The sequence below is a fragment of the Rutilus rutilus genome (assembly GCF_951802725.1).
Source record: "Rutilus rutilus genome assembly, chromosome: 5".
Taxonomy (NCBI): domain Eukaryota; kingdom Metazoa; phylum Chordata; class Actinopteri; order Cypriniformes; family Leuciscidae; genus Rutilus; species Rutilus rutilus.
This window is the reverse complement of record NC_140213.1, coordinates 46646028-46672506: the sequence shown is the minus strand read 5'-3', so window position 1 is coordinate 46672506 and position 26479 is coordinate 46646028. Positions and strand designations below refer to the sequence as shown.

At 38.7% G+C, this 26479-nt stretch overlaps 1 protein-coding gene across 1 annotated transcript in view; it reads right to left on the bottom strand.

Annotated features, from left to right (window-relative positions):
• LOC311291145 (NACHT, LRR and PYD domains-containing protein 3-like) overlaps positions 1-26479 on the bottom strand; it is a gene marked incomplete at its 3' end in the record, with an annotated part of 71319 nt that overhangs the window by 25897 nt on the left and 18943 nt on the right. The window contains exons 4-8 of the mRNA XM_084410018.1: positions 21469-21573; positions 15366-15470; positions 5851-5955; positions 2996-3100; positions 2709-2825 (exon numbers count right to left, since the gene is read on the bottom strand). Coding sequence (XP_084266144.1) covers positions 2709-2825; positions 2996-3100; positions 5851-5955; positions 15366-15470; positions 21469-21573 — 537 coding nt within the window. The remainder of the gene's footprint in view (positions 1-2708; positions 2826-2995; positions 3101-5850; positions 5956-15365; positions 15471-21468; positions 21574-26479) is intronic.

Below are 26479 nucleotides of genomic sequence, written 5' to 3'. Positions count from 1 at the left end.
TCTTTTTGGACATTTGGAAACATTAAGCAGTTTTGATTTACAAGCTGTTTAATGTTTGATGATCACATTATTTTACATTTGAGTGAGCAATCTTCTATCACATGCAGGGCTCTGAACCGGTTCAAGGAACGAAAACGAAAACCGGAAACGAACGAAATTTGAACAGGAACAAAAACGAAACCGAAAACAAAATCAATTTTAATCGTTCTGAACAGAAACGTTTATTTAAAATGACTATAAACCGGTTAATAACGTTATTTTATCGTTCTCTTTAATATTTTAATTTGCCATTGACCAATCATAAATTTAGTAGTTCAGAATTGTGACGTTGACGATTTGTACAAACTTGCAATTGCACTACCGGTAACGCAAGTCAGCGTAGAGCGCGCATTTTCATGCCTCAAGTACATTCTTTCCCCACTGAGGTCTTCAATGAATGCACAGGTATTGGAGGACATTCTTTTCGTACGTTTAAACAAGCAGTACGGACTTTAAGCTCAAAAAGTTTATGGATTTCGTATAAGTGCTAGCAACTATCGCACATTTTTTTCTATAGTCTTTCAGGTAGCCAAAAACAGGACAGGTAAATGTTTTCTTTATAGACTTTTAATGCTTTGTATTAAAAATAGTAGAAAATTTGTTGTAGTTTTACAATGTTATTGCATTAAGTGATCGTGCTTCGCAGAATGAAATTGTTTATGTGATGCAGTGTTGCGCAGTGTTTGCTTTGAAATTAGCAGTTGACGGTGCATTAAAAGAGCAATGATTGTCCAGTTTATATAATTTTTATATCATGTAATTTCTAAAACAATTCGTGTTGCAAAAAAAATAAAAATAATAATAATAATAATAGGTACAAATAATTGTATCACTCTTCAGAAAAGAATTAGCCATAAGAGTGCCAATTTCGATTGTCTAACGGTCCAGTAAAACAGGTCGATATTTTTCCAGCTGTTTATGCTTTGTAATTAATACAGGTATTTCTGTTGTGGTTTTAACAATGTTATGAAATAAATGTTCAAGTTTAATTATCATGTGTTATCTTATTTTTGAGTGAAAATTAGTCTTATTTATACATATTTGTTTAAAGTATAGGCTAAATTAAAATAACGTTATTAACCGGTATTTTATCTAATCAAACCGGTTTCGGAACGGTAATGTTTAACGAGGAACGCAAAAACGGAAACGTTAAAATATCGATTCTGCTCGGAGTGAACCGATTGATTTTTTTTTTCGTTTTTAAGCCCTGATCACATGGTTCAGCTTCTTCTTCTCCTGTGTTTTGATCCAGAGATTCTGTACTAGAACTGTCGTCATAGCGCCCCCTACCGTATACCAGTGAAAACATGGATAGCTGGAAAATTAGTAAGTAAATATGTACACTACCAGTGAGCTAGCCTACACAAAAATTCAGATACGCAGAATTAGAAACATATCTGTTTTATATCAACATTTTAATCAATATTTTCAAACAAAGTTTCATAAGACTGTATATGAAAAACAATGTAAAAAAAAGTATATTTAATAGGCTACTCGATCAAAAGAGTTAACACAACTACAAGCCAAGTATACTTTGAATAATTCAAATTTTAAGTATATCTCGATTGAGTACAAGTACAGGCCAAATATACTTAGACATTTCTGTCAGTATAAGTCAAGTATACTTAAGTGCAATTTGAAGTATATTTCTGAGAAGTACATAAAGTATATTTCTGAGAAGTATATAAAAAGTAGACTGAAAGTATACTTTCTTATATTTAGTTTAAAAGAAGTATACTAATAGAACACTTGAATAAACTTCTTTTTCGTAAGGGTAGTGTGCCAACCCCCCCAAACAAACAAAATAGTGCCCCTTTTTTGGTTTAGGCCACTGCCCCTTAAAATGTCTGTGCACGGCCCTGGCTGCACGTGGGTTCTATCTTCAAACTTGCCTGGATTCATTACAACAAATCTACAGTATGTTAAGGAGCTTCAAATGTATACAATATAATATCATTCTCAATATCAGCATTACCAGTGTTTTGTGTTTTTATTTTTTATGGGGTATTTTTTTTATTTCATGAAGGTATATGCAAGCATCCTTAGTGATTAATCTCTGTAAAAACTGACTGAAGACATCAATGTCACAGTCCAATAGCCAAAGAGAGTATTATCACACAACTCATGTGACAAAGCAAATAAACATTGTCTTTTTAAAGGGATAATTCACCCAAAAATTAAAATCCTGTCATTTACTCACCCTTAAGCTGTTCTAAACATGTATAGGCCTACATTTCTTTGTTGTCCTCAACATAAGATATTTTGAAGAATGTTCATAACTAAAAAGTGCATGGTCCCAATTGACTCCCATAATATTTTTCCCTACTATGGAAGTCAGTGGGGCTCAACAACTGTTTGGTTTTCATCATTATTCAAAATATCATCTTTTTTGTTAAGCATAGAAACTTTTTTTGTTCAGCAACTTGATGGTGAGTAAATGATGACAGAATTTTCATTTTTGGGTGAACTATCCCTTCATGTATTTTAACACGTATGCAAGGTGCTGAATTTTCTTCAAAAGGCACAATGTACAACATTTTAAAAGCCAGGTCACTTTCAAAAAAATTATAATAACAATAATTATGAATTCTAACATGGTGAATTGTTTGTGTTGTAAATTAAACTAAAATGTGAACTGTGTTATTTAAAAGTTGTGTTTGTATGCCCACCTGTTGAGAAGAAAAGTTGCCAGTTCCACATCACTGTTCATCCCCTTCTGAACCTTTAGACTTTCCCACCGTGCAATTTCTGCACCGATATTTACTGTGGTATTTTGTCCTTTGCTGCTAAATCACAAAAACAACAAATCACATGGAAACTAAAAGATCCACAGATGTCACAGATACCTCTTATCCAACACTGATCATTTCAGAAAAAGGTTTTAATGTAAATAAAGTTTCATGATACTCACTAAAATACTTTCTAACACAGTAAATATGTGACCAACAAGAAATACCTTTTGGTAGATGTTGTTTTCTTACTGAAGCTTGGCAGTTCACCATCTTTTGATTGGTCACTCCTCATAGACACTAAGCTGGACTCAGGTGAGCCGGATCTTTCCCTAATACACAAAGAGCAAACAGAATCGATTTATTGCAGGAGGTCCCACTGTAACTGATATCTCCATCTGCTATACAGTTCTGTTAGCTTACATAGCTACTGCTTTTTTAAGTTAAGTTTTTATAAACAAAAATAAATCCACAACATTGATAATAAACTTCAGTCGTTTTCAGTATATGAATCGGAATCAGAATGAGCTTTTTTTGCCAAGTGTGTGCAAACACACAAGGAATTTGTTGTGGTTTTACAGGAGCTCTTGGTACATACATATAAATTAAGAAAACAGAAGAATATTTAAATAAGACCAAGTGAAGAAATAAATAATAATGTATACATCTGAAACAGAACAGAAGACTTCTGTACAGATTTGTAAATTATGTACTGTGTATATACAAGCATATAATAAATATGTATATGTATTGTGATGTTTGTACATCTTGTAATAAAATAAAGAAGCAAGCACAGACACAAGTGTGTATTTCTTTCATCTCTTTTCTACTCTTTTCCTTCCTTCCACTGTTATCTAGTGTCTACACAATAACTCTGCAGACACAACATTTCCCCTTTTCTTTGAAGCATTTTGGTTAGGGTACTGTCTTCGAACATTGCAACATAATACCATACTCTATTCCATACACTAAGTATTATAGAATTAAAGGGATAGTTCACTTTGAAATAAAATTTTGGTATGTTTTAGCTTACCTCAAGGGCCTCAATTAACCTCAATGGCTACGGCATTCGTTCCAATGAACTGCCGTAGCCAAGGCGACATCTACTGTAGTGTATATATCTATGCACCAGTCTGTGCACACGTCACACACCAGGAAAGCGAGCGCGCCCACAGATCACTTGGACGTGGCTGTGTACAAGAGGTAAAAACGATATAAATACTGTTCGTTTTCTCACACAAACCGCTCGTTTCGTGTCTTAGGCCATCAATGTGTACTTCCGATGGGGAATTGTTTAATTTGGACGATGGGGAATTGTTTTAATTTAGACTCTGTGCATGCTCTTTGAGACAGTGACCACAGACCTGCATTATATGACTGACAGACAAGAACGGTTTGACCTAAAAATATCAAAATTGAAACTACTGCGGAAAAAAACCACCTACATCTTGAATGCCCTTGAGGTAAGCTAAAACATACCAAAATTTTATTTCAAAGTGAACTATCCCTTTAAAGAATTACTTTAAGAAACAATTTACCTCTTTATATAAAACAAGTTATATTAGCAAAACAAATGGTGTATTAACTCCTAGCACGTTCTTTAAGGAGTGCCTTAATAACGTTAAAGTAATCCAAGTAAACAACCAAAACAACAATTGACTGGATTTGAATCATGACTATTTCAGCAACATTGCATCTATTTATTGCTCTAACACAAAGTCCTTCAACCAAGCTGGTTGTTTAAGAACTCTCACACTTCTTCTAGGACTCGTTTGCTGTTCCTTTACATGAGCATGAGGCTGTAAGCTTGGTTTCCCTTCTGGTGTTTTTCCCAAACTTATCAACACCTCATTTGGAACTCCAGTGAGACGAGACGCATTCCATTTCTTCCCATCTTCATACAGGAAGGTATTTGGACCAACTCTCCTTCTCACCAAACATGGAGCAATGTACCTTGTTGAGCCTTTGTGAACATGCTCTGGTTTCTTAATACGCACCCAGTCCTTTTCCTTGAATTTGGGTACCTTAGCTCCTCTCTTTTTGTCAGTATAGTCTTTACATTTCTGCTGTTTATGTGTCACAGTGTGTTTGATCTCAGAATATGTCTTCACTTCCGTGCTGACAGACAAGACATCCCATTTTGTACACACCTTGTGGCCACGCAGGAGTTTGAAAGGTGTAGCCCCTGTGGTAGCATGTGGCGTCGCCTGGAAATTATGCAAGAACTGTGTCACAGCTGCCTTCCAGGGCTCCTTTTCCTGAATTGCAGATTCGATTCATTGTTTCAACACTCTATTAAATCGATTCTACTGCCCTGTTGGCTTGTGGATAATATACATGTATGGAGTACATATGTTGAATGTTACCCTCCTTCAGAAAGTCAGCAAAAGCAGTAGATGTTAGTTGTGGACCATTATCAGACACTAAGCATTGTAGATTACTTTCTCTACTGAAGATGGTGTCCAGGAAGATTATTGTGACATCTGTTGTTACTTGCGATGCAAAAGCTACTTCTGGCCACTTACTGTAGTAGTCTACCAGTGTTATGGAGTAGCGGCAATCCCATGTAGCAGACTCAAATGGTCCCACAATATCGATGGCTACCTTTTGCCATGGACCGTTAAGTAGTTCCACAGGTACGAGAGGTGCAGGTGAAGGCTTGGCTGTTTTGTCGTTCAGCTGACATGTCAAACATGAGGCATTCAGAGTTTCTACACTTCTGCCCATTTTTGGCCACCAGTAGAGCTTGCGAAGCCTTTGTTTTGTCCGTACATTGCCTTGGTGTCCTTCGTGAGCTAAATTCACTAGTCTTGAACGCAGAGACAATGGAACTTTGTACCAATATTTACTGTGGTCTTTCGTCATTTGTAACTAAATCACACAAAACAACAAATCACATGGAAACTAAAAGATTCACAGATGTCTTTATAATTTGGCCAAACAATTATCAAACCAGCAGATTACCTCTATCCAACACTGATCATTTCAGAAAAAGGTTTTAATGTAAATAAAGTTTCATGATACTCACTGAAATACTTTCTAACACAGTAAATATGTGACCAACAAGAAACACAAGAAATACCTTTTGGTAGATGTTGTTTTCTCACTGAAGCTTGGCAGTCCACCATCTTTTGAACGGTCACTCCTCATAGACACTAAGCTGGACTCAGGTGAGCCGGATCTTTCCCTAATACACAAAGAGCAAACAGAATCGATTTATTGCAGGAGGTCCCACTGTAACTGATATCTACATCTGCTATACAGTTCTGTTAGCTTACATAGCTACTGCTTTTTTAATTTAAGTTTTTATAAACAAAAATAAATCCACAACATTGATAATAAACTTCAGACAGAGTCATTTTGAGTATATGAATCGGAATCAGAATGAGCTTTTATTTGCCAAGTGTGCGCAAAGAAATTTGTTGTGGTTTTACAGGAGCTCTTGGTACATACAAACATACATATAAATAAACATACATATATGACACGAGAACAGAAGAATATTTAAATAAGACTAATACAAATAAGTGAAGAAATAAATAATAATGTATACATCTGAAACAGAACAGAAGACCTGAAACATAACAAGAATCCTCACATGGAGAAGAAGCATTTTTGGCGCTTGTAAATGTGACGTGACAGATCGCTAGCGCATCAGTTCAAGTAAACCGATCATCTGTTACTTTTTATTTAAAGACACAGTACAACTTACAGAAAGGTATTTATGCCTCACACATAATATCGATCAATCAGTGTTTTTCAACCACAGAAAGAGGTCAATAAAACTGCAGGTGAACAATTATGTCACAGAACGTTACATTTACCTCAGGAAAGCCATTTAATGACCAGCATGTTGGTATTTTGCTAAAAATGTGCACTATATTACATATTTATTATATTTTTACTTGTGTCATTACGTAATTGTTATTATAATGAGAACCACATTATATTTAATTTGATTTGATATTTTCAACCTTTAATAATACCAGCTGATAGGGCTCTCAGTATGTTTACAGCATTATGTGAGATGTATTTTTTCTTCAGAAAAATTAACATGTAGTCTATTGAATTGAATTGAATTTCCTTTATTGTCATTGTACACAAGATACAACGAAATTGCAGAGCTTCTGCATAAGGTGCATGATACATAAAAATAGATAAATAAAATATACTTAATACGAAGTGATGTATAATTAAAAATTTAAGCTTAAGACAAAGAATAAAGAAAAAGAAAATAGTTACTTGTATGTGTGTGTGTATATATATATATATATATATATATATATATATATATATATATATATATATATATATATATATATATAATAAGCCACAGTTTGTCAAAATGATTAATGCCCTAATATGAGGTAGACTTCTGGCTCTAAACGAGAATATAAAAAACATTGCACAAAAAAGTGAAGATATTTCACAGAAATTCAAGACTATACTAGACTGAAGGTATAAAGAAATAAAGAAATGGAGCTTGCACAGGAATATGATGCATAAATACACATATTGTACTGAGTAAGATGTCAGTGCAGTCAGTGCAGAGTGTTCAGTGCATATGTGTGTTCAGTGTAATTATAGCTCTGGGGAAAAAGCTGTCCTTGAGTCTATTTGTCCTTGACTTAACAGTGTCCTTTAAACTTGACAGTTTAAACAGGTGGGAACCAGGGTGAGAGGAGTATTTTCCAATGTTCTGTGCTCTGCTGAGGCAGCGGGAGTTATAAAGGTCCTTCAGGGAGGGAAGAGGGCAGCCAGTGATCCTCTGCGCGGTGTTAATGATCCGCTGTATTCTCTTTCTCTCTGCCTCAGTACAGCTACAGTACCATACTGAGATACAGTATGTCAGCAGGCTCTCCACTGCAGAGCAATAGAAGGTCTCCAGCAGCTTCTCCTTTAGGTTGGTCTTCTTTAACACTCTCAAGAAGTGAAGGCGCTGCTGTGCCTTCTTGATGATTGCTGTGGTGTTGGCTGACCATTTAAGATCTGCTGAGATGGTTGTGCCAAGGAATTTGAATGTTTGAACCCTCTCTACACAGTCTCCATTAATGTAGAGGGGAGTGAGGTCTGCTCTGTGCCTTCTAAAGTCGAGGATGATTTCCTTTGTTTTGGCAGTTTTTATTGTCAGGTTATTGGCTGAACACCACTCTGACAATCTCAGGATCTCATTTCTATAGGCAGCCTCGTCCCCCTTTGAAATTAGACCCACCACTGTAGTATCATCTGCGAATTTGATGATGTTGTTCTGGTGATGGACTGGGCGGCAGTCATGCGTATAGAGAGAGTACAGAATTGGGCTCAGCACGCACCCTTGAGGGGAGCCAGTGCTGAGCGTGCGGGTGGAAGAGAAATGGGGACCGAGTTTAACAGTCTGAGGGCGGTCCGTCAGGAAGTTCCTGATCCAATTACAGGTGAGTAAAGGAAAGCCCAGATCTGTGAGTTTGCTGAAGAGGATGTCCGGTATGATAGTATTAAAGGCTGAGCTATAATCAATAAAAAGCATCCTCACATAGCTCTCCTGATGTTCCAGATGGCACAGCGCATTGTGGAGAGCTATGGCTTATTGCATCCTCAGTTGATCTGTTAGCTCTATAAGCAAACTGATGTTCATCGAAAGTGGAGGGGAGGCAGGTTTTCAGGTGATGCAACACCAGCCTCTCAAAGCACTTTGTGATGATAGGTGTAAGGCCGATAGGGCGATAGTCATTGAGGCTATCCGTGACTGATTTCTTTGGTATGGGGATAATTGTGGAGGATTTCAAGCAGGATGGAATTGAAGCTTGTGTCAGAGAGAGGTTGAAGAGGTTTGCGAAGACTCCTGAGAGCTGATTAGCACATCCCTTGAGCACCTTCCCTGGGATGCCATCAGGGCCAGAAGCTTTCCGTGTGTTCACTGTTTTAAGCACCCACCTCACTTCATGCTCCTAGACAATGAGTGGGGGGGTACCAGAGTCCGTTGTAGGCTGAGGTGGTGTGGTTTTTTGCAGCTGTGGTTTGTCAAAACGAGCAAAGAAGCAGTTCAGTTCCTCTGCCAGTGGAGCTGAGATGTTTCCAGCTGCACAGCTGCTGCCTCTAAAGTTTGTTAGGTGCTGAAATCCCTGCCATACCTGTCGTGGTTTGCCGTCTGTGAAATGATCTTCTACCCTGTTTTTGTAGTCCCTCTTTGCATCCTTAATTCCTCTCTTCAGGTTGGCTCTAGCAGCACTGTAGAGAGCTCTATCACCTGACCTGAAAGCAGCTTTCCGATCTTTGAGGAGCTTGTAGACTTGGCTGGTCATCCAAGGCTTCTGGTTGGGAAAAACCCGGATGATTTTATTCACTGTGACGTTGTCCATGCAGTACTTGATGTAGGCCAGTACCGCCTCAGTGTAAACAGCCAGGTCATGATGTTTAAAGACTTCCCAGTCAGTGTGTGTAAAGCAGTCCTGGAGCTGAGAGAGTGCATTTTTGGGCCATATAGAAACAGTCTTTGTAAGTGGTGTTTTCCATCTTCTGAGGGAGATGTATGCTGGAGTAAGAAGCAGAGAGAGATGGTCTGAGTGGCCTAGGTGAGAGAGAGGAATAGCTCTATATGCATGTTTAATGTTGGTGTACACACGGTCCAGTGTGTTATTTCCTCTGGTCAGACATTTAACATGTTGAAGTACTGTTTTCAAATCTGCCTGGTTAAAATCTCCAGCTATAATGTGTACTCCGTTTGAATGAGCACATAGCTGTTTATTTATGGCATCTAGCAAGAGAGCGAGAGCTGTGCTAACATTGGCGTCGGGTGGTATGTAAACAGCGGTGACAATTACTACTGTGAGCTCTCGTGGTAAAAAAAAACGGTCGGCATTTAACAGTCATGAATTCCAGGTCCGGAGAACAGTGGCTATCTAGGATTATACTATTGTTTGACCAGTCGTTGTGCACAAATATACACACACCACCCCCTTTGCTCTTACCAGAGTCGTTGTTTCTGTCCCAGCGATGTAAAGTGCGACCCGCTAGCTGCACTGCAGCGTCGGGGATCCTTGGGTGAAGCCAGGTCTCCGATACTATCATAATGCAACAATCGCGGATGTAGTGGTTCCCGGCGATGTAAAGCTCCAGTTCGTCCATTTTGTGAGCCATGGATCTTGCATTGGTAAGAAACATACTTGTTAGAGGAGGCTTATGTGGTTGTTTTCTGAGTCTCGCAAGAAGGCCGGCCCGGCAGCCCCGCTTTTGTTTTCTTTCCCGACGCCGTCTGCCAGGACCGACAACAATCCATGGAGATCCCGGTGGTCTGGTGATATCCTTCGGAATATTACATTTGCGATAAAAGTCAGGTGTGACTGTAATCTTGTGTTGAAATCCGATGTCTAATAAGTTCTGACGGCTGTAATTATGCTTCAAAGAAGCAACAAACAAAAAACACATGAGAAAACAAACAAAAATGCACCAAAAGCAAGAGCTGTTAGCCGCTGCGTCCGTGCGCGCCGCCATCTTGAGCAAACCTTTGCTGAAGTGTCTGCAAGTCAGGGATCTCAATGTGCACTCAATCTACTAGATCAATCTATCTACTGTAGCCTACCTAATATTTATCCAAATGAGTCAATTTTGAATCAAGATTGAAATCAAATCCCAAGAACTGAATTGAAATTGTGAAAATTGTGTTAAGCAATAATACAAACAGTAGCCTACCAGTCATTGTACCATGTAAACATTATAACATGTTGTAAGTTACTAAACTTAATACAATTCTGTTTAGTTACCAAATGTTTTGACAATCACAATTACACCTATTGTGATGCAAGTTGTTTTTTTTACATCCCCCCCAATCCATCCATTTCTCCTGTGCAATTAAAATATCGTGATAATACCGTATACCGTGATAAAAGCTCAATCAATTAATCGCAGCATGAAAATTTGATACCGGCACATGCCTAATAGCGATACACAGCAATTGCCATGGAGACAACCTTGATCAGGTCCCAGACAGAGTCAACAATCAGCAGGTGTCTGTGGGGAGTGGGGTAAGGAACGCAAGAGCGTCTCGCTGCCATGCTCTTCCGGGGTAGTTGTTGTTCCAACAGCGGCCTTGGCCAAGGCCAGTGCTGGTTGAGGGGGGCCGAAAGCAGATAAGATTGGGGTTGTTTGGTCTTGGGATGAGTAGCCGCATTCCAATTTACACAGCTACTGGTCCATTTTGGTCTCCGAAACGATCCATTTGCCTTTGCAAAGCTGTGAGCTTCTCCATGATGTTATCCATATTGTGGTTCATAGTCACAGTCTGAGTGCTGACATCATCGACAGGCATGGAATTTTTACATTTCATTGCTATGCCGATGACACTCAGATTTATATAAAAACCAGCCTCACCCCATCTACAGCCACTCTGTCATCACTGAGCTCCTGCCTTGAGGAGATTGCATTTACATTTACATTTACATTTATTCATTTAGCTGACGCTTTTATCCAAAGCGACTTACAATTGCTATATATGTCAGAGGTCGCACGCCTCTGGAGCAACTAGGGGTTAAGTGTCTTGCTCAGGGACACATTGGTGTCTCACAGTGGATTCGAACCCGGGTCTCTCACACCAAAGGCATGTGTCTTATCCATTGCGCCACACCACCCCCTGAGATTGAGGCATGGATGAAGGCAAACTTCCTACAGCTAAATAGCTCCAAAACAGAAGCTATTTTAGTTGGTACACCACACCAGGTCCAGTCATCACCTATAACTCACATCACCTTCTCTGGTCAAAACATTCCACTATCATCGACAGTCACCAACCTGGGAGTAAGATTTGATGCTCAACTCACATTTGACGCCCACATACAACATCTGTGTAAGACCTCCTTCTATCACCTCAGGAACATTGCTAAACTCCGTCCCACACTTGGTCTGTCAGATGCTGAAAAACTTGTCCATGCTTTTGTATCCTCCAGGCTGGACTACAGCAATGCTCTCCTCTTTGGGATTCCTGGCAAAAGTCTTCAAAAACTACAATCCATTCAGGACAGTGCTGCCAGGATCCTAATGAGGATAAGAATATATGACCATATCACACCCATCCTTCACTCACTCCACTGGCTCCCTGTCTCATACAGGATTAACTATAAAATCATCTTACTTACCCATCAATACATCCAAGGAAACGCACCCCCCTACTTAAAGGGATACTTCACCTCTGGGAAGATGAATGTGTATTTAAAATAGGTCATTTAAGTAGAAGAAATGTGAAGAAATTTTTGAATTTGGAGCTTTCTAGACTGAGAAAAGCCAGAAAATGTATTTTTGGCTTATGTGGATGAAAGACAACAACTCCCAGAATGCACTTGCTTCGCTGCCTTAGGAGGCCACGCCTACCGGTAAGAGTGCGCAGTTGTTGAAAACAACAAAGCTAGCCTACGTGATGAGTTTGCGAGGGATTTAGAGATCGTCCAAAACGTCCGGGATTCGGCTTTTGCGTTCTACAGTCGCCATTCATCATGTTTACTGTGGCGAGCAGGACGAGGCTGACGGCCGCGGGAGAATGGCGCGAGGCCGGTGGCGTGATTACTGAGACGCGCCGGTCTCGCATCTCTCACGGAGGAGCGGGAATTTTTCTTAGCAATGGTAAAACGCACATCAACCGATCACTTGTTTAGCATTCATGTAAACACTACATTCAAATTCACCAATCGGAATGAATTCAGTTAGATTGAAAGGTGTGCATGTATGTAAACAATGAATGGCGACCGCAGAAAGCAAAAGCTGAATCCCGGACATTTTGAACGATCTCGCCCGCCGGACAAGTCCGGGAAAAGGAGGATGGTTACTTACTCAGCTTTCTCCTACTATTCAGCTTTCTCCACAGAACAAGAGCTTGCTAGCTTAGCTTCCAAAGAAAGGCTGACTGTGTCTACATTCTGTGAGTGAGATCCCACCCTGTATGGGCGGGCTGAAAACATGCGGAACATGCCATCTACTGCCTGTAGTCTTTAGCCTCTGGCCAGAAAATCCTCCGATGACGCAAAATGACGATTTTTGCGTCATCGGAGGATTTTTTCCAGACAAAAAATACATAAATCTCTTGTCTCAGGGTCACATGACGGTGGAAAGCATGGTAATTCGAAAATACTACAGGTTTTCTACTAATACAAAGCTTAATGCTAAATCCTGAAGTAACCCTTTAAACAGAGTCGGCGCCACGAGGGGGCCCCAGGGGGCCTGGCCCGGCCACCTAGGTTACTGTGCCCCCTCACCTCTGGTCAGCACACCACCATGCCTCGGAGCGCGATTTCATCCGTTGAGACTCAGCAACAGGCATGGTGACGGTTCCACTGTGCCCTCTTATTCCTGACATATAATTGACTACATATCGTTGCTGTCGCCTGTCGGGTGGAAACCTTGTATGTCCAAATTTGGTCAATTTCATATTTTTTCACAAATTGATGCTATTGGTCAGTCCCCACGTGGTACTGTTATTTTTACAAATTATTAACCAATCTAAAGTGTTGAAAATAGCTTGAGAGCAAATCTCTTAACTCCATTGGACACTTAACTGTCTGAGAATCCTCATAACTCCACCTCTTCCTCACTCCGCGGCGGGCGGGAGGCTCGCGGCATTTTGTCTCCTCAGGATTGAAAAGTCACAACGATTAAGAAGTCCTCGTCGAGCAACACGTAAAGCAAGCCTTAACTCTGATTTTATCTGTGTTAAACTATGATATCAGTTATTGATGTATTTTAAATGTCTACTTATTACTAGGCTTATTATTACTAGGCTTATTATAGGCCTACGTGTGCATTGAAGTTTTAAAATGTATCTAATATAATACTTGAATTGAATTAAATGTTTTGGATACCAGCATTAAATTATTGTTTTTATTATTTTACTGACTCGAAGTTGGCACTGTGCATGTAAAATACCCCAAGTAGCAAGGTTTTTATTTATGGGAGAAAAAAGGTAGGTCTACTGGTCTAATTTCCGCCTATTAGACAGCCTAACGTTAGTCAGCTCATCGTTTTTTGTTCTGCTTCACTTATAGCTCTTAAACCTTTAAAATGGAGTTTAGGAAGATGTATGTAACCAGTCGTTAGCTTTGGTTAACTACTGAAGCCTTTTCTCTTGTCAAAAGGCTCAACGCGACCGCTGACTTTGTTTGCATGCAGATTAATTTCCGCCTATTTTAGACAGCCTAGTATTTTGGTATTGCATGCATCACTCATATCGATTAAACATGATTTTGGGGAAATGTTGTGTTAATGTTGGTACACAACAGTATAGGATAGCAATAAGGTATAACACCAACTTTAACGATACAATGTTTAATAACTAAAAAAAATATGCCGTTTTTTTAATTTCCTGAGAGATACGAGGATTCCGCCCGACAGCGACGATATATAGGCCTATTTAAAAAAATAAATATATATAGCCTATATATTTTTTCTTTTTGTAAATTAATTTAGTTTTACTAGAATAAAATCAGCTTTGCAACTTTGCATTTTCACTTGCGACAGGCGATTAAATAAATTACGTCACTAGCAGCTCGTTAAGTATTTTTTTTTTCAGTCAACTTCTACTCTTTATTCATAATCTGTATTCGTCTAAAACACCTAACGTGCTTGATCATTCAAGCAATCATGGATTTATAGAGGTTGTTGTTGTTTTAATTAAAAGTGGGTGTATTATTATTATTGAGGGTGGGAGAGGTATGCCCCCCCAGTGACACAACGAGGCCCCCTCGTTCCGTATGTCCTGGCGCCGACCCTGCCTTTAAAGGAACTACTCACAACACAAAACTCTTCACACAACCTCCGCTCTGGAAACAAAGCCCTTCTTCAAACATACAGAACTAAGCTCCGCACTATGGGGGATCGAGCCTTCTGCTCAGCCGCGCCGCGTCTTTGGAATTCCCGTCCAGAAAACCTAAGGGCTCCTCAAGCCATAGACTCTTTTAAGAAAGGACTCAAAACCTTTCTTTTTAAACAAGCATTTTTTACTTTTTGCTAACTTTTTAATTTTTCTTTCCGGTTTTTAACTTTGTTTATACTGTGTAGCACTTTGGGATTGTTTTTAACTATGAAAAGTGCTTTACAAATAAAATATATTATTATTATTATTATTATTATTATTATTATTATTATTATCGATGGCTACCTTTTGCCATGGACCGTTAGGTAGTTCCACAGGTACGAGAGGTGCAGGTGAAGGCTTGGCCGTTTTGTCGTTCAGCTGACATGTCAAACATGAGGCATTCAGAGTTTCTACACTTCTGCCCATTTTTGGCCACCAGTAGAGCTTGCGAAGCCTTTGTTTTGTCCGTACATTGCCTTGGTGTCCTTCGTGAGCTAAATTTACTAGTCTTGAACGCAGAGACAATGGAACTTTGTACCAATATTTACTGTGGTCTTTCGTCATTTGTAACTAAATCACACAAAACAACAAATCACATGGAAACCAAAAGATTCACAGATGTCTTTATAATTTGGCCAAACAATTATCAAACCAGCAGATTACCTCTATCCAACACTGATCATTTCAGAAAAAGGTTTTAATGTAAATAAAGTTTCATGATACTGATACTCTGAAATACTTTCTAACACAGTAAATATGTGACCAACAAGAAACACAAGAAATACCTTTTGGTAGATGTTGTTTTCTCACTGAAGCTTGGCAGTCCACCATCTTTTGAACGGTCACTCCTCATAGACACTAAGCTGGACTCAGGTGAGCCGGATCTTTCCCTAATACACAAAGAGCAAACAGAATCGATTTACTGCAGGAGGTCCCACTGTAACTGATATCTACATCTGCTATACAGTTCTGTTAGCTTACATAGCTACTGCTTTTTTAAGTTAAGTTTTTATAAACAAAAATAAATCCACAACATTGATAATAAACTTCAGAGTCATTTTCAGTGTATGAATCGGAATCAGAATGCGCTTTTATTTGCCAAGTGTGCGCAAAGAAATTTGTTGTGGTTTTACAGGAGCTCTTGGTACATACAAACATACATATAAATTAGGGCTGCACGATATTGGAAAAAAATTACATTGCGATATTTTTTTCCCAACGATATATATCGCGATATTGCGAGCCATCAATCCAGGCTAAAGTCAATAATTACCATTCCATGTTATTAATAATTTCACTAATAAGAAAGCTTCATTACAAGTGACAAAAAGGCCACTTAATATTTTATTCCAGAAACATATTTCTCTCAGAATTCGGTGAACGTTCTACACAGGACCTAACGTTCTTCAGGTTCTAGGACCCGAAAAATTATGTTTTCTGTGCTGATTCAGTGACGCGTTCATGTAAACGGCACCTAGAACCAGCAAAAGTAATGATTAATAGTATGTAAAATATTATAATGAAACATTTTAATTGTTTATTAATAAACAAGTGTTTTCTGTAAAGATGAATCTTCGCGGAGAAATGCACTTTTCATACAGATTATTATTTTATTTTTTTTAATGGTTCTTCTGTAGATAATAGTTATATTTCTATTTTTTTTTTTATTATTATTGTTATTTTTCGGTGTGAGAGGCGAGTAGGCTACCTTTTATGCTGAGTTTCGGTTCATGGATGATAGCTTAATCTCCAGTTCAGGCGCTGGCTGCTATATTTAATTTTTAGGCAATTTATTAAATCCAGGAAATTGGGATAATGAAATACTGATTAAAATAAAGATACAATTAATACAAAACGAAATTCGTTTTAAAGAAAGGCTTTGTGCTTTCTGTTTGAGGTCTCTGTGAAAGTTTTACAGCAGTATTTTAGTGCCGCTTTCATAACGGCCGCGTGACGAGTCCGTAATGTCACGTAACATTGTTTTTTTCCCTCATAAATGCGAACACGAAACGACTTTTTTTTAAAAAGACAACCATCCACAACTTTATAACACTCCAGCAAAGTAGCCTACCTCTTTTTGGTCAACATCCTCCTTTTTGTAGACGAAATAGGCTAGTCCCAAATAGCTGATTTTGACTTTTTTGCGGCGGATCCTCTTCGTCGCGCATTTTTAGCTATAGGATTGCCAGTGAATGTTGGCTGTGAGCGGTGAGCGCGTTCCTGTCAGATCCTCACTGTGCAGGCACGCGGAACGCGTATGTCACCCCAGCAAAAGCCATACAACAAACTTGTGTTTAGGCCTACTGTGTGCTACCCTGGTGCTACCGTTCTCTTACACTATGGGTGCTACTAACGTAACGTTACCCTTCACATCGCATGTTCCGGCGATGTGACTATCGCTCATTCGCACATCGCGATGTCGATGTTAAAACAGAATATCGTTCAGCCCTAATATAAATAAACATACATATATGACACGAGAACAGAAGAATATTTAAATAAGACTAATAAAAATAAGTGAAGAAATAAATAATAATGTATACATCTGAAACAGAACAGAAGACCTGTGTACAGATTTGTAAATTATGTACTTTGTATATACAAGCATATAAAAAATATGTATATTTATTGTGAGGTTTGTACGTCTTGTAATAAAATAAAGAAGCAAGCACAGACACAAGTGTGTATTTTCTTTCGTCTCTTTGCTACTCTTTTCTTTTCCTTCCTTCCACTGTCATCTTGTGACTACACAATAACTCTGCAGACACAACATTTCCAATTTTCTTTGAAGTATTTTGGTTAGGGTACTGTCTTCGAACATTACAACATGATACCATACTCTATTCCAAACACTGTAAGTATTATAGAATTAAAGAATTACTTTAAGAAACAATTGACCACTTTATATAAAACAAGTTCTATTAGCAAAACAAATGGTGTATTAACTCCTAGCACTTTCTTTAAAGCTGCAGTCCGCAGTTTTTCCTCTTTGTCGCCATCTCTGTTTGAAATCTGCAATTGTAGTTATTCGCGGAATGATCAACTTTACATGGGTTGTGGATACTGGCATTCGCAATCAAAGATTCTAGTTTTTGGAAGTATGACCAACATAAGAATTTTTACCGGAAAATGTCATCTGAACAAGTAACATCCACTTTTGTTCTGACCAACTAAGGGGAAAAAAGCATTGCAGTAAATCGTGCCGATTAAATCTAACGATCGCTTATCATATCACGTCAAACCATGCAAATTATTGTTCTCAAATTGTTAATTTTAACAACAATAAGCATTGCGTGTCTACATTTAATGCCCTTCCGATGTCTATCCTTATTTTCGCGTGGGCTTGGTTGTAGTCTCTTTTTTTCTGTAGCCACTCCGAAGTCCAAAGTCTTTTGCATTTTACAACGGGTGATTCTCCAGTTGGTGATTGTCGTTTGAACCTCTCTGTATCCGCCATCAAATTGATACGTTTAATTATATCAAGTGCTGTGAGAAAAGGCTATAAATCTCCACCTCCAACATCCTCACACTCATAGCCTACTAGCCGAGACTACTCTTTATGTGTACAGATGTGACGTAATTACGCAAAGACATGCTCTGGAATACCACTGGAATTAAAAACATTATTACAAGCTTACCATTTTAAAGGGCACCTATTATGCAAAATTCACTTTTACATGGTGTTTGAACATAAATGTGTGTTGGCAGTGTGTGAGCAAAACCACCCTAGAATGATAAAAATCCACCCAGTGGTTTTTTTACAATCTCAATAAATCATAAGCACTGTCTCAGAATAAGCTGTTCTAAGATTCGGCGCAATGTGACGTAGAATTGCACAGGCCCCTCCCACGACTGTTGAGTGACACTTCAGTTTGAGCATAGACCCGCCCTGAGTGAGCTGGACACAGAGTCCGCCATTGTTTCGATGCTTGAGCAGCTGTAGACAAGAATGTCTCCTAAGCGATTGAGGTGTGTTGTTGATGGATGTAAGAATGAACATAGCAGTCTTCATTTACTCCCGCTGTTACTCAAGGATGGATCTCACCAACTGTTTGTGATCAAGCTTACACTCTCCGGAGCAACAGGCCTAACGTGACTGGACACGGAAGAAATGAAAGTGCGAGCGCGCTCTTTATGACAGCTCTTCGAGTCATTTTACCGATATAAGGTTTACCAGTTGATTAAGCACCCACTGAAAAGGTGTGTATATTTGTTTATTGTTAGTTGTAACGAGTGTTTTGTGTACTTCGCTGTGTATGTTGTTGATAATGAAAGGGAGAGAGAGAGAGAGTTTATGGATAAGACTTTAATGTGCACTTCTTATACTGTGTTTATTCAGCTCTTACTGTGATTCTCTGGAGTAAAACTAACGCTCATCTTTTGTGTGATGTACAAAAAACTTCATTGAACTCCTCAGTATATTTTGGTCATCATTCGGACGGGTTTTGCTACAGCAGGCTTGTATTAGTGGACACAAGCAGATGACAAATAAGTTATAACCATAATTAAACTAAACTATACCTGTTCTATGTCCATACAGCATATATTCTCTGGCTCTGTGGGCATTATTGTCCGACTCCGAGTCGAAATGAACACCGCAACTGAGAGTTTCTGTTCTGATATTATCAGATGAGACTGTCCTGCTGGCTCTGAGCGTGAGCTCATGAGGCTCCGCCCCCTGGGCCGGCAGCAGCAGTTAATTTGCATTTAAAGGGCACACACTAAAACAGTGCGTTTTTCTGAGCCCCAAAAAAATACAAATTTAAACATGCTGTAAAAAATGATCTGTTGGGTATTTTGAGCTAAAACTTCACATACATACTCTGGGGACATCAGAGACTTATTTTACATCTTGTGAAAAGAGTCATAATAGGTGCCCTTTAAATCGAGCTAAGGCAAGCAGATAGTTTTGAACACTGGCTGGTTATGTACTGGTTCAAAAATTTATTTTGGAGAATTTTTAACCCCAAAAAGCTACGACCTTGTTGAGCCTTTGTGAACATGCTCTGGTTTCTTAATACGCACCCAGTCCTTTTCCTTGAATTTGGGTACCTTAGCTCCTCTCTTTTTGTCAGTATAGTCTTTACATTTCTGCTGTTTACGTGTCACAGTGTGTTTGATCTCAGAATATGTCTTCACTTCCGTGCTGACAGACAGGACATCCCACCTTGTGGCCACGCAGGAGTTTGAAAAGTGTAGCCCCTGTGGTAGCATGTGGCGTCACCTGGAAATTATGCAAGAACTGTGTCACAGCTGCCTTCCAGGGCTTCTTTTCCTGAATTGCAGATTCGATTCATTGTTTTGTAAGGCCCGATATATTGGTCCAATTGCCGGTTCGCCAATACACGGGGAAGGTATCACGTGTTCTGTCCTCACTCATGCAAAGTATTGGTTGGTTAAATTTGTAATACACTAATCATATGTATTTACTTGTTAATTCATCTGACTCCATAAAAGAAAGGTTTTAATAATATCTGTGCCTCACTAAAAGTGAGCGAATGTTTGACTATTCCTTTTAACCATTAAATGAACAATGTCAAGATGAGAATAATCGCATGTAACAATTTATTATGTCAGGTAAACGTATCATGCCAATTTCATAATCAATTCAAAGATAATTGATACAAAACATAAAATGCTCTGGAATAGCGAGAAGATGCAAACCCAACTTTAAGAAATACGTGAGGCTAAGAGATCTCTCTCTCAGCCTCACGGGCCAATCTGAAGTACAGAAAAGGCGTCGATCTCCCTGCTGCATTTCCTTATATAGACAAACCTTTCACTTGGAAACGTGCTAACAATAGAAATTTGCATTCAGAGGTAGCACCTCTTGGGGGTGTGTGACCATTTGCTTGAGAGACCATCTTCCTTTTTGTGTCAGTTATCCATAAACTCTTAAAACCTTATTACCTTGTGTTTTACTTATTCTGAAATGAGACATTTGTACCAGTCGCACTGTGACATTTTAAACGATACCAAACATGAAAATACTCTGTGATAATCATTCACATTAAACTATACATTTTATTGGGAATTCAGGTGAATCATCTGAGCATGCGAGAGAGGGGGTGAAGGGAGAGGGAAAGAGATGTAGATGAAGTTGATTTGGAGGTGAGACTTTCGTCTCGATGGTGCACAAGAGCCAGTTCAAATGGTAATCTCCAGAGGTCCTTTTGTCCTCTCAGGGTCTCGGGGATTGAATAGAGCTAGAATGGGGCTCTTTGATAAGAGTGTCTTCAGGGTAGTAAAACTTTGATCAGCCTTATCAGTCCAGAGAAAGTTCATGTCAGTGGAGGTTCTCAAAACTTCACGCAGGAGTTCAACCACTGTTGCGTAGTCAGGGAGAAATTTACTAAACCAAGACATAAGGGCCAGGAATGAGCGCAGTGAGGCCGTGTCATGGGGAGCAGGTGTGTGCACGACAACAACTACATTATCAGGATCTGGATGTAATTCCTCTTTAGAAATCCTGTGAATAGTTTCACACTATAGATTATAGTTCAACTAGTGAATAGTTTCATCAGTCCGCTGTGTCCTTTGCCTAAATTTGACTTTGCGTCAACATTAACTGGAGGAACAAAATATTATCTTCTAAAATATCAGTTCATTCCCTTCTGAACCTTTAAACTTTCCCACCGTGCAATTTCTGCACCGATATTTACTGTGGTCTTTTGTCCTTTGTAACTAAATCACACAAAACAACAAATCACATGGAAACTAAAAGATTCACAGATGTCTTTATAATTTGGTCAAAGCAGCAGATTACCTCTATCCAACACTGATCATTTCAGAAAAAGGTTTTAATGTAAATAAAGTTTCATGATACTCTCTGAAATACTTTCTAACACAGTAAAAATGTGACAGACCAACAAGAAACACAAGAAATACCTTTTGGTAGATGTTGTTTTCTCACTGAAGCTTGGCAGTCCACCATCTTTTGATTGGTCACTCCTCATAGACACTAAGCTGGACTCAGGTGAGCCGGATCTTTCCCTAATACACAAAGAGCAAACAGAATCGATTTACTGCAGGAGGTCCCACTGTAACTGATATCTACATCTGCTATACAGTTCTGTTAGCTTACATAGCTACTGCTTTTTTAAGTTAAGTTTTTATAAACAAAAATAAATCCACAACATTGATAATAAACTTTAGAGTCATTTTCAGTATATGAATCGGAATCAGAATGAGCTTTTATTTGCCAAGTGTGCGCAAACACACAAGGAATTTGTTGTGGTTTTACAGGAGCTCTTGGTACACACATACATACATATATATAAATAAACATACATACAGTCAGGTCCATAAATATTGGGACATCGACACAATTCTAATCTTTTTGGCTCTATACACCACCACAATGGATTTGAAAAGAAACGAACAAGATGTGATTTAACTGCAGACTTTCAGCTTTAATTTGAGGGTATTTACATCCAAATCAGGTGAACAGTGTAGGAATTACAACAGTTTGTATATGTGCCTCCCACTTTTTAAGGGACCAAAAGTAATGGGACAGATTAACAATCATAAATCAAACTTTCACTTTTTAATACTTGGTTGCAAATCCTTTGCAGTCAATTACAGCCTGAAGTCTGGAACGCATAGACATCACCAGACGCTGGGTTTCATCCCTGGTGATGCTCTGCCAGGCCTCTACTGCAACTGTCTTCAGTTCCTGCTTGTTCTTGGGGCATTTTCCCTTCAGTTTTGTCTTCAGCAAGTGAAATGCATGCTCAGTCGGATTCAGGTCAGGTGATTGACTTGGCCATTGCATAACATTCCACTTCTTTCCCTTAAAAAACTCTTTTGGTTGCTTTCGCAGTATGCTTCGGGTCATTGTCCATCTGCAATGTGAAGCGCCGTCCAATGAGTTCCACTACAGCGGCAAAACTCCGCTCAGTGCCGCTGGCAACGCTGTAATGTCTCCGCTTTGGGGTGTGTCTGTTGCGAGTGTGTTTAATCTAAGTTTTTTTCAACACACGGACAGTAATCATGATCAGCGATGCACGCGATTACATTTAGAAATAGACAAGCTTTGTTTCCAAATGCACCAAGCAAAGATATCCTTTCAATTTTATAAACTTTTATAAACCCAGCCAATATAATCACAATGAACACATCCAAAATAAAACCTTTTAACATATATAACAACTGCAAAGCGTCTAATTTGTAAACAAAATGATTTACGTACTAAATCCAGCATAAACTCCGGCACAATTTGCATATTTGTAAACTCTCAAAACAGACGTCACATCCCAAACCTCACAGCAATTTGGCTTCCGACCGCGTTTTTCGCTTGATATTTGCATAAAGTCGAGAACTGCCCAACCTTTTGACGCTCTCAGCGCTTTCTCCGGTCCGCTGTCAATCCCAAAATGCACTGCGCGAGCGTGAAGCTCGACTTCCATAGGAATGAATTGAAAACGCTCGCTCGAAAACGCTCGCACCGTGCCAGTGGACACGCACCGTAAGACTCTAAAGATAACTTAGTCCAGTATCCAGGCGCTTGTCGACAGGCTTTTAGTGCATGTGAGCTTCACATACGCGCTGAGGAACGCACACGTTAGAACACGTTAAAATATTAAACGTTAAATATTAAATGTTAAACTATAGCCCGTCCATTTTCATTTTACAATTATCTTCTCTCTCTGTGTGCGCGCGTCCGTGTTTGTGTGTGAGAGAGGGAGAGCGCAGCACTGATACAATGGTACGTTTTAATCTAAGTTACGGTCGCGGGGCTGAAGCCAACTTGATGTTTTGAATGCTCAGAGCACGTTATAAAACGTATTCTTAAAATACACATTTCTGTTTTAATAAATAAACATAGTAAATCATAGCATATTGCCTAAAACATAGGTACAAAAATAATCAGTGATACATTTGCGACCCATTGAAAATTACGGTCGCAATGGCATTTCAAAAGGTCGCATATGCGACCATTTTGGTCGCAGTGTAGTTCCCTGAATATAATTTCATTTATTAATTTTATTTCGAATAATTTATTTATTATTTATAATTGCATTTAAAACTTTATTACACCCCAAGATCCAACAGACTGTGTGATCTGTAACGTTAGGCTGAAGCCATAGACTGTAAAAAAACGTCTGAAACGTTGTCATATAACGTTAATGTTATGCCTGCATTTCATAAATAGCGTAACATTTATTAACACTGACTATATTTGGAAGTATTTTTTGACATGTCCTCAAAGATATGTGTAGGAAATTATCCTGTAATAGCTGTGATGTCCGCCACAAATTCTTAAGCTAAAATACATTTATTACAACCTTTTGGACACTGTAGTAATTTAAGTTCTATTGTTTGCAAGTAGTGAAGTGAAATTTGAATTGAATAGTCTGTGAAGGAGGTAACTATCTATTTGTTTGTGTAAAGTTTGGGCTGCATATGGCTCCACTCACACCCCGCCTCTTTGCCCATTTTCTGTTATCCGGGAGTGACGCGAGGCCAAGATGGCGACGGCTGGCTCCGCCCACTTTAGGCTTCAAAAACGGTCTTCAAAAACCTATGGGTGACGTCACAGATACTACGTCCATATTTTTTTACAGTTTATGGTTGGTTCACTCGTCTCAGGTAAGGGGAGTCGAGAGAGACAGTCTGCTGTTGTGTTGTATCTCCCAGGGAAGAATGCAACATCATAGGAATAGCATAACAGACGGGCTGACCACGTAGCAATTCGCATGCCAGCTCTACCTGTGCCTTTTGATGTAAGAAGCATTGTAAGGGCTTGGTGGTCAGCAAGGTTATTATAGTTTTGCTTTTTTAAATTAGTTTTTATTTTAATATCGTTTTCAATTTTGCTTCAAATTTCAGTTTAGTTTTAGTTAGTTTCATTAATGGTTTTGTTAGTTTTAGTTTAGTTTTTATTTTGCAAACACATTTCTATTTAGTTTTTATTTTATTTAGTTTGAGTTTTAGTAATTATAGTTTAGCAGAGCAAACAGAGCAGTGTAGGCCAAAGCGAGACGCTTAATTTCAGCAAAGTTTAATGTTTGCCGAGATTACAGTTAACTCTTGTGCAGATATCTTAATAATAAAAATAAAAATAATGGTTCGAGATTGAACAAAGCACCAAATAAATGGAACTTAAAAGTATACAAGAAAAAACTATGAAAAATTCAGACAAACTAATTCATATTAAAGATGAAATCTTGTTAAACATGTCTAGTTTACTTTTTTCAGCTGTAAATGTAGCAGAGTGACCACTGGTACATAAAAAAAAAAAAAAAGCAATCGCACTCGGGTGCCAAACAAACCGGACCAAACAACCGAACCGAGACCCAGCTGAAGAGGTGGTCTTGGTACGGTTCCAAACGAACTCTGGTACAGTTCGTTTAAGGTGTGAACATAAAACGACCCAAACGGATATTTTGGCATAATGGTGTGTGTTATTGTTCGTTCAAGAGCGAAAGAAAATTTGATTCTGGCACGCTGTCTGTGCACACGATATTGTTGCGCGTCTTTCTGCACGTCGTGTGTGATAAATAAATATGAAAACATTTATTTATTTTTGCTAATTATTATTTTATTTCAGTTCGTTTTTCAGTAACTGTAGTTAGTTTCATTTAGTTTTTCATTTATTATGATTTTTTTTTTTTTTTTTCAGTTTACGAAAATGTTTTTTGACCAATAGTTTTAGTCTTGGTTTCAGTTTTCGTTAACAAAAATAACCTTGGTGGTCAGTGTGCGCAGAAAGAAATGTCTACCCCAGAGATACGTCCTCCATTTTTCAATACTCCACACACAAGCCAGTGCTTCCCTCTCCCCGGTCGAGTACTTTCAGGTGACAAAAGAGTTCACTGGCTGACCAAAGTGCTTTACAGAACAAACACATTAAAAGAAAATAATACCTACATAACAACACAGAGCACAAATAAGAGCAGCAAAGCTAAGAGCACCTTAAAACAGGAGGAGCAAAACAGTATCAGACTCAAATATAAAATAGTAAAACTATGCGCTCAGTACCATCAGTGTGTAGCTGAGAAAGGACTCCTCCCGAACTGTAATCAGAAGCATCAGTACTCATGCAAGTTGGCAATCGGGGATTGAATAGAGCTAGAATGGGGCTCTTTGATAAGAGTGTCTTCAGGGTAGTAAAACTTTGATCAGTCCAGAGAAAATTCATGTCAGTGGAGTTCAACCACTGTTGCGTAGTCAGGGAGAAATTTACTATACCAAGTGCTATACCAAATGAGCGCAGTGAGGCCGTGTCATGAGGAGCAGGTGTGTGCACGACAGCAACTATATTAGGCTTGTTTGAGATGCGCCTTGCGTCGCCTGAAATGTATGCGAGAGTAGGCGGCTGCAGTGAGAGGAGGAGTGAAAAAAGCGCAGGCAAGCCGGACAGTTCTCTCTTCTCGTAATAGATCAGACACCTGCAAGATCAAAGATGGATATCGCGGGATTCACACTTGTGCACAGTGTTGCTAATAAACTGGATGTAATTTAAGTTCTGTTGCTTTTATATGAAAATAAATAAAATGAACAAAACTTAATAAAGGAGTACTTGTTATTTAATTCCATTCCAAATACATGTTTATCAATAATTTTTTCTTTAATACAGACATATGTGTTTTTATTATTTTTTTTTTTTTTATAAAAATGACATTGCATAACCCATAGAGATCGCACTGTCAGATAGTTTGGGAATATTCACACATAACGTATACAAATAAAACATGATATCAGAGTTTTAAAATCAAACATTTTAAAAGAGAACTGTAAAGACCACCCATTGGCCCAATGACGGAATCCAACGGTGGGCGAAGGAATAATGCGTGTATGTCTTTTCAGCGCTCCAGTAAAGTTCACTTAATTTATTGGAATTTAGTTTCAATATTACTTTAGCTCTATGCGTAATCTGACTCCAATTTCAAATGAT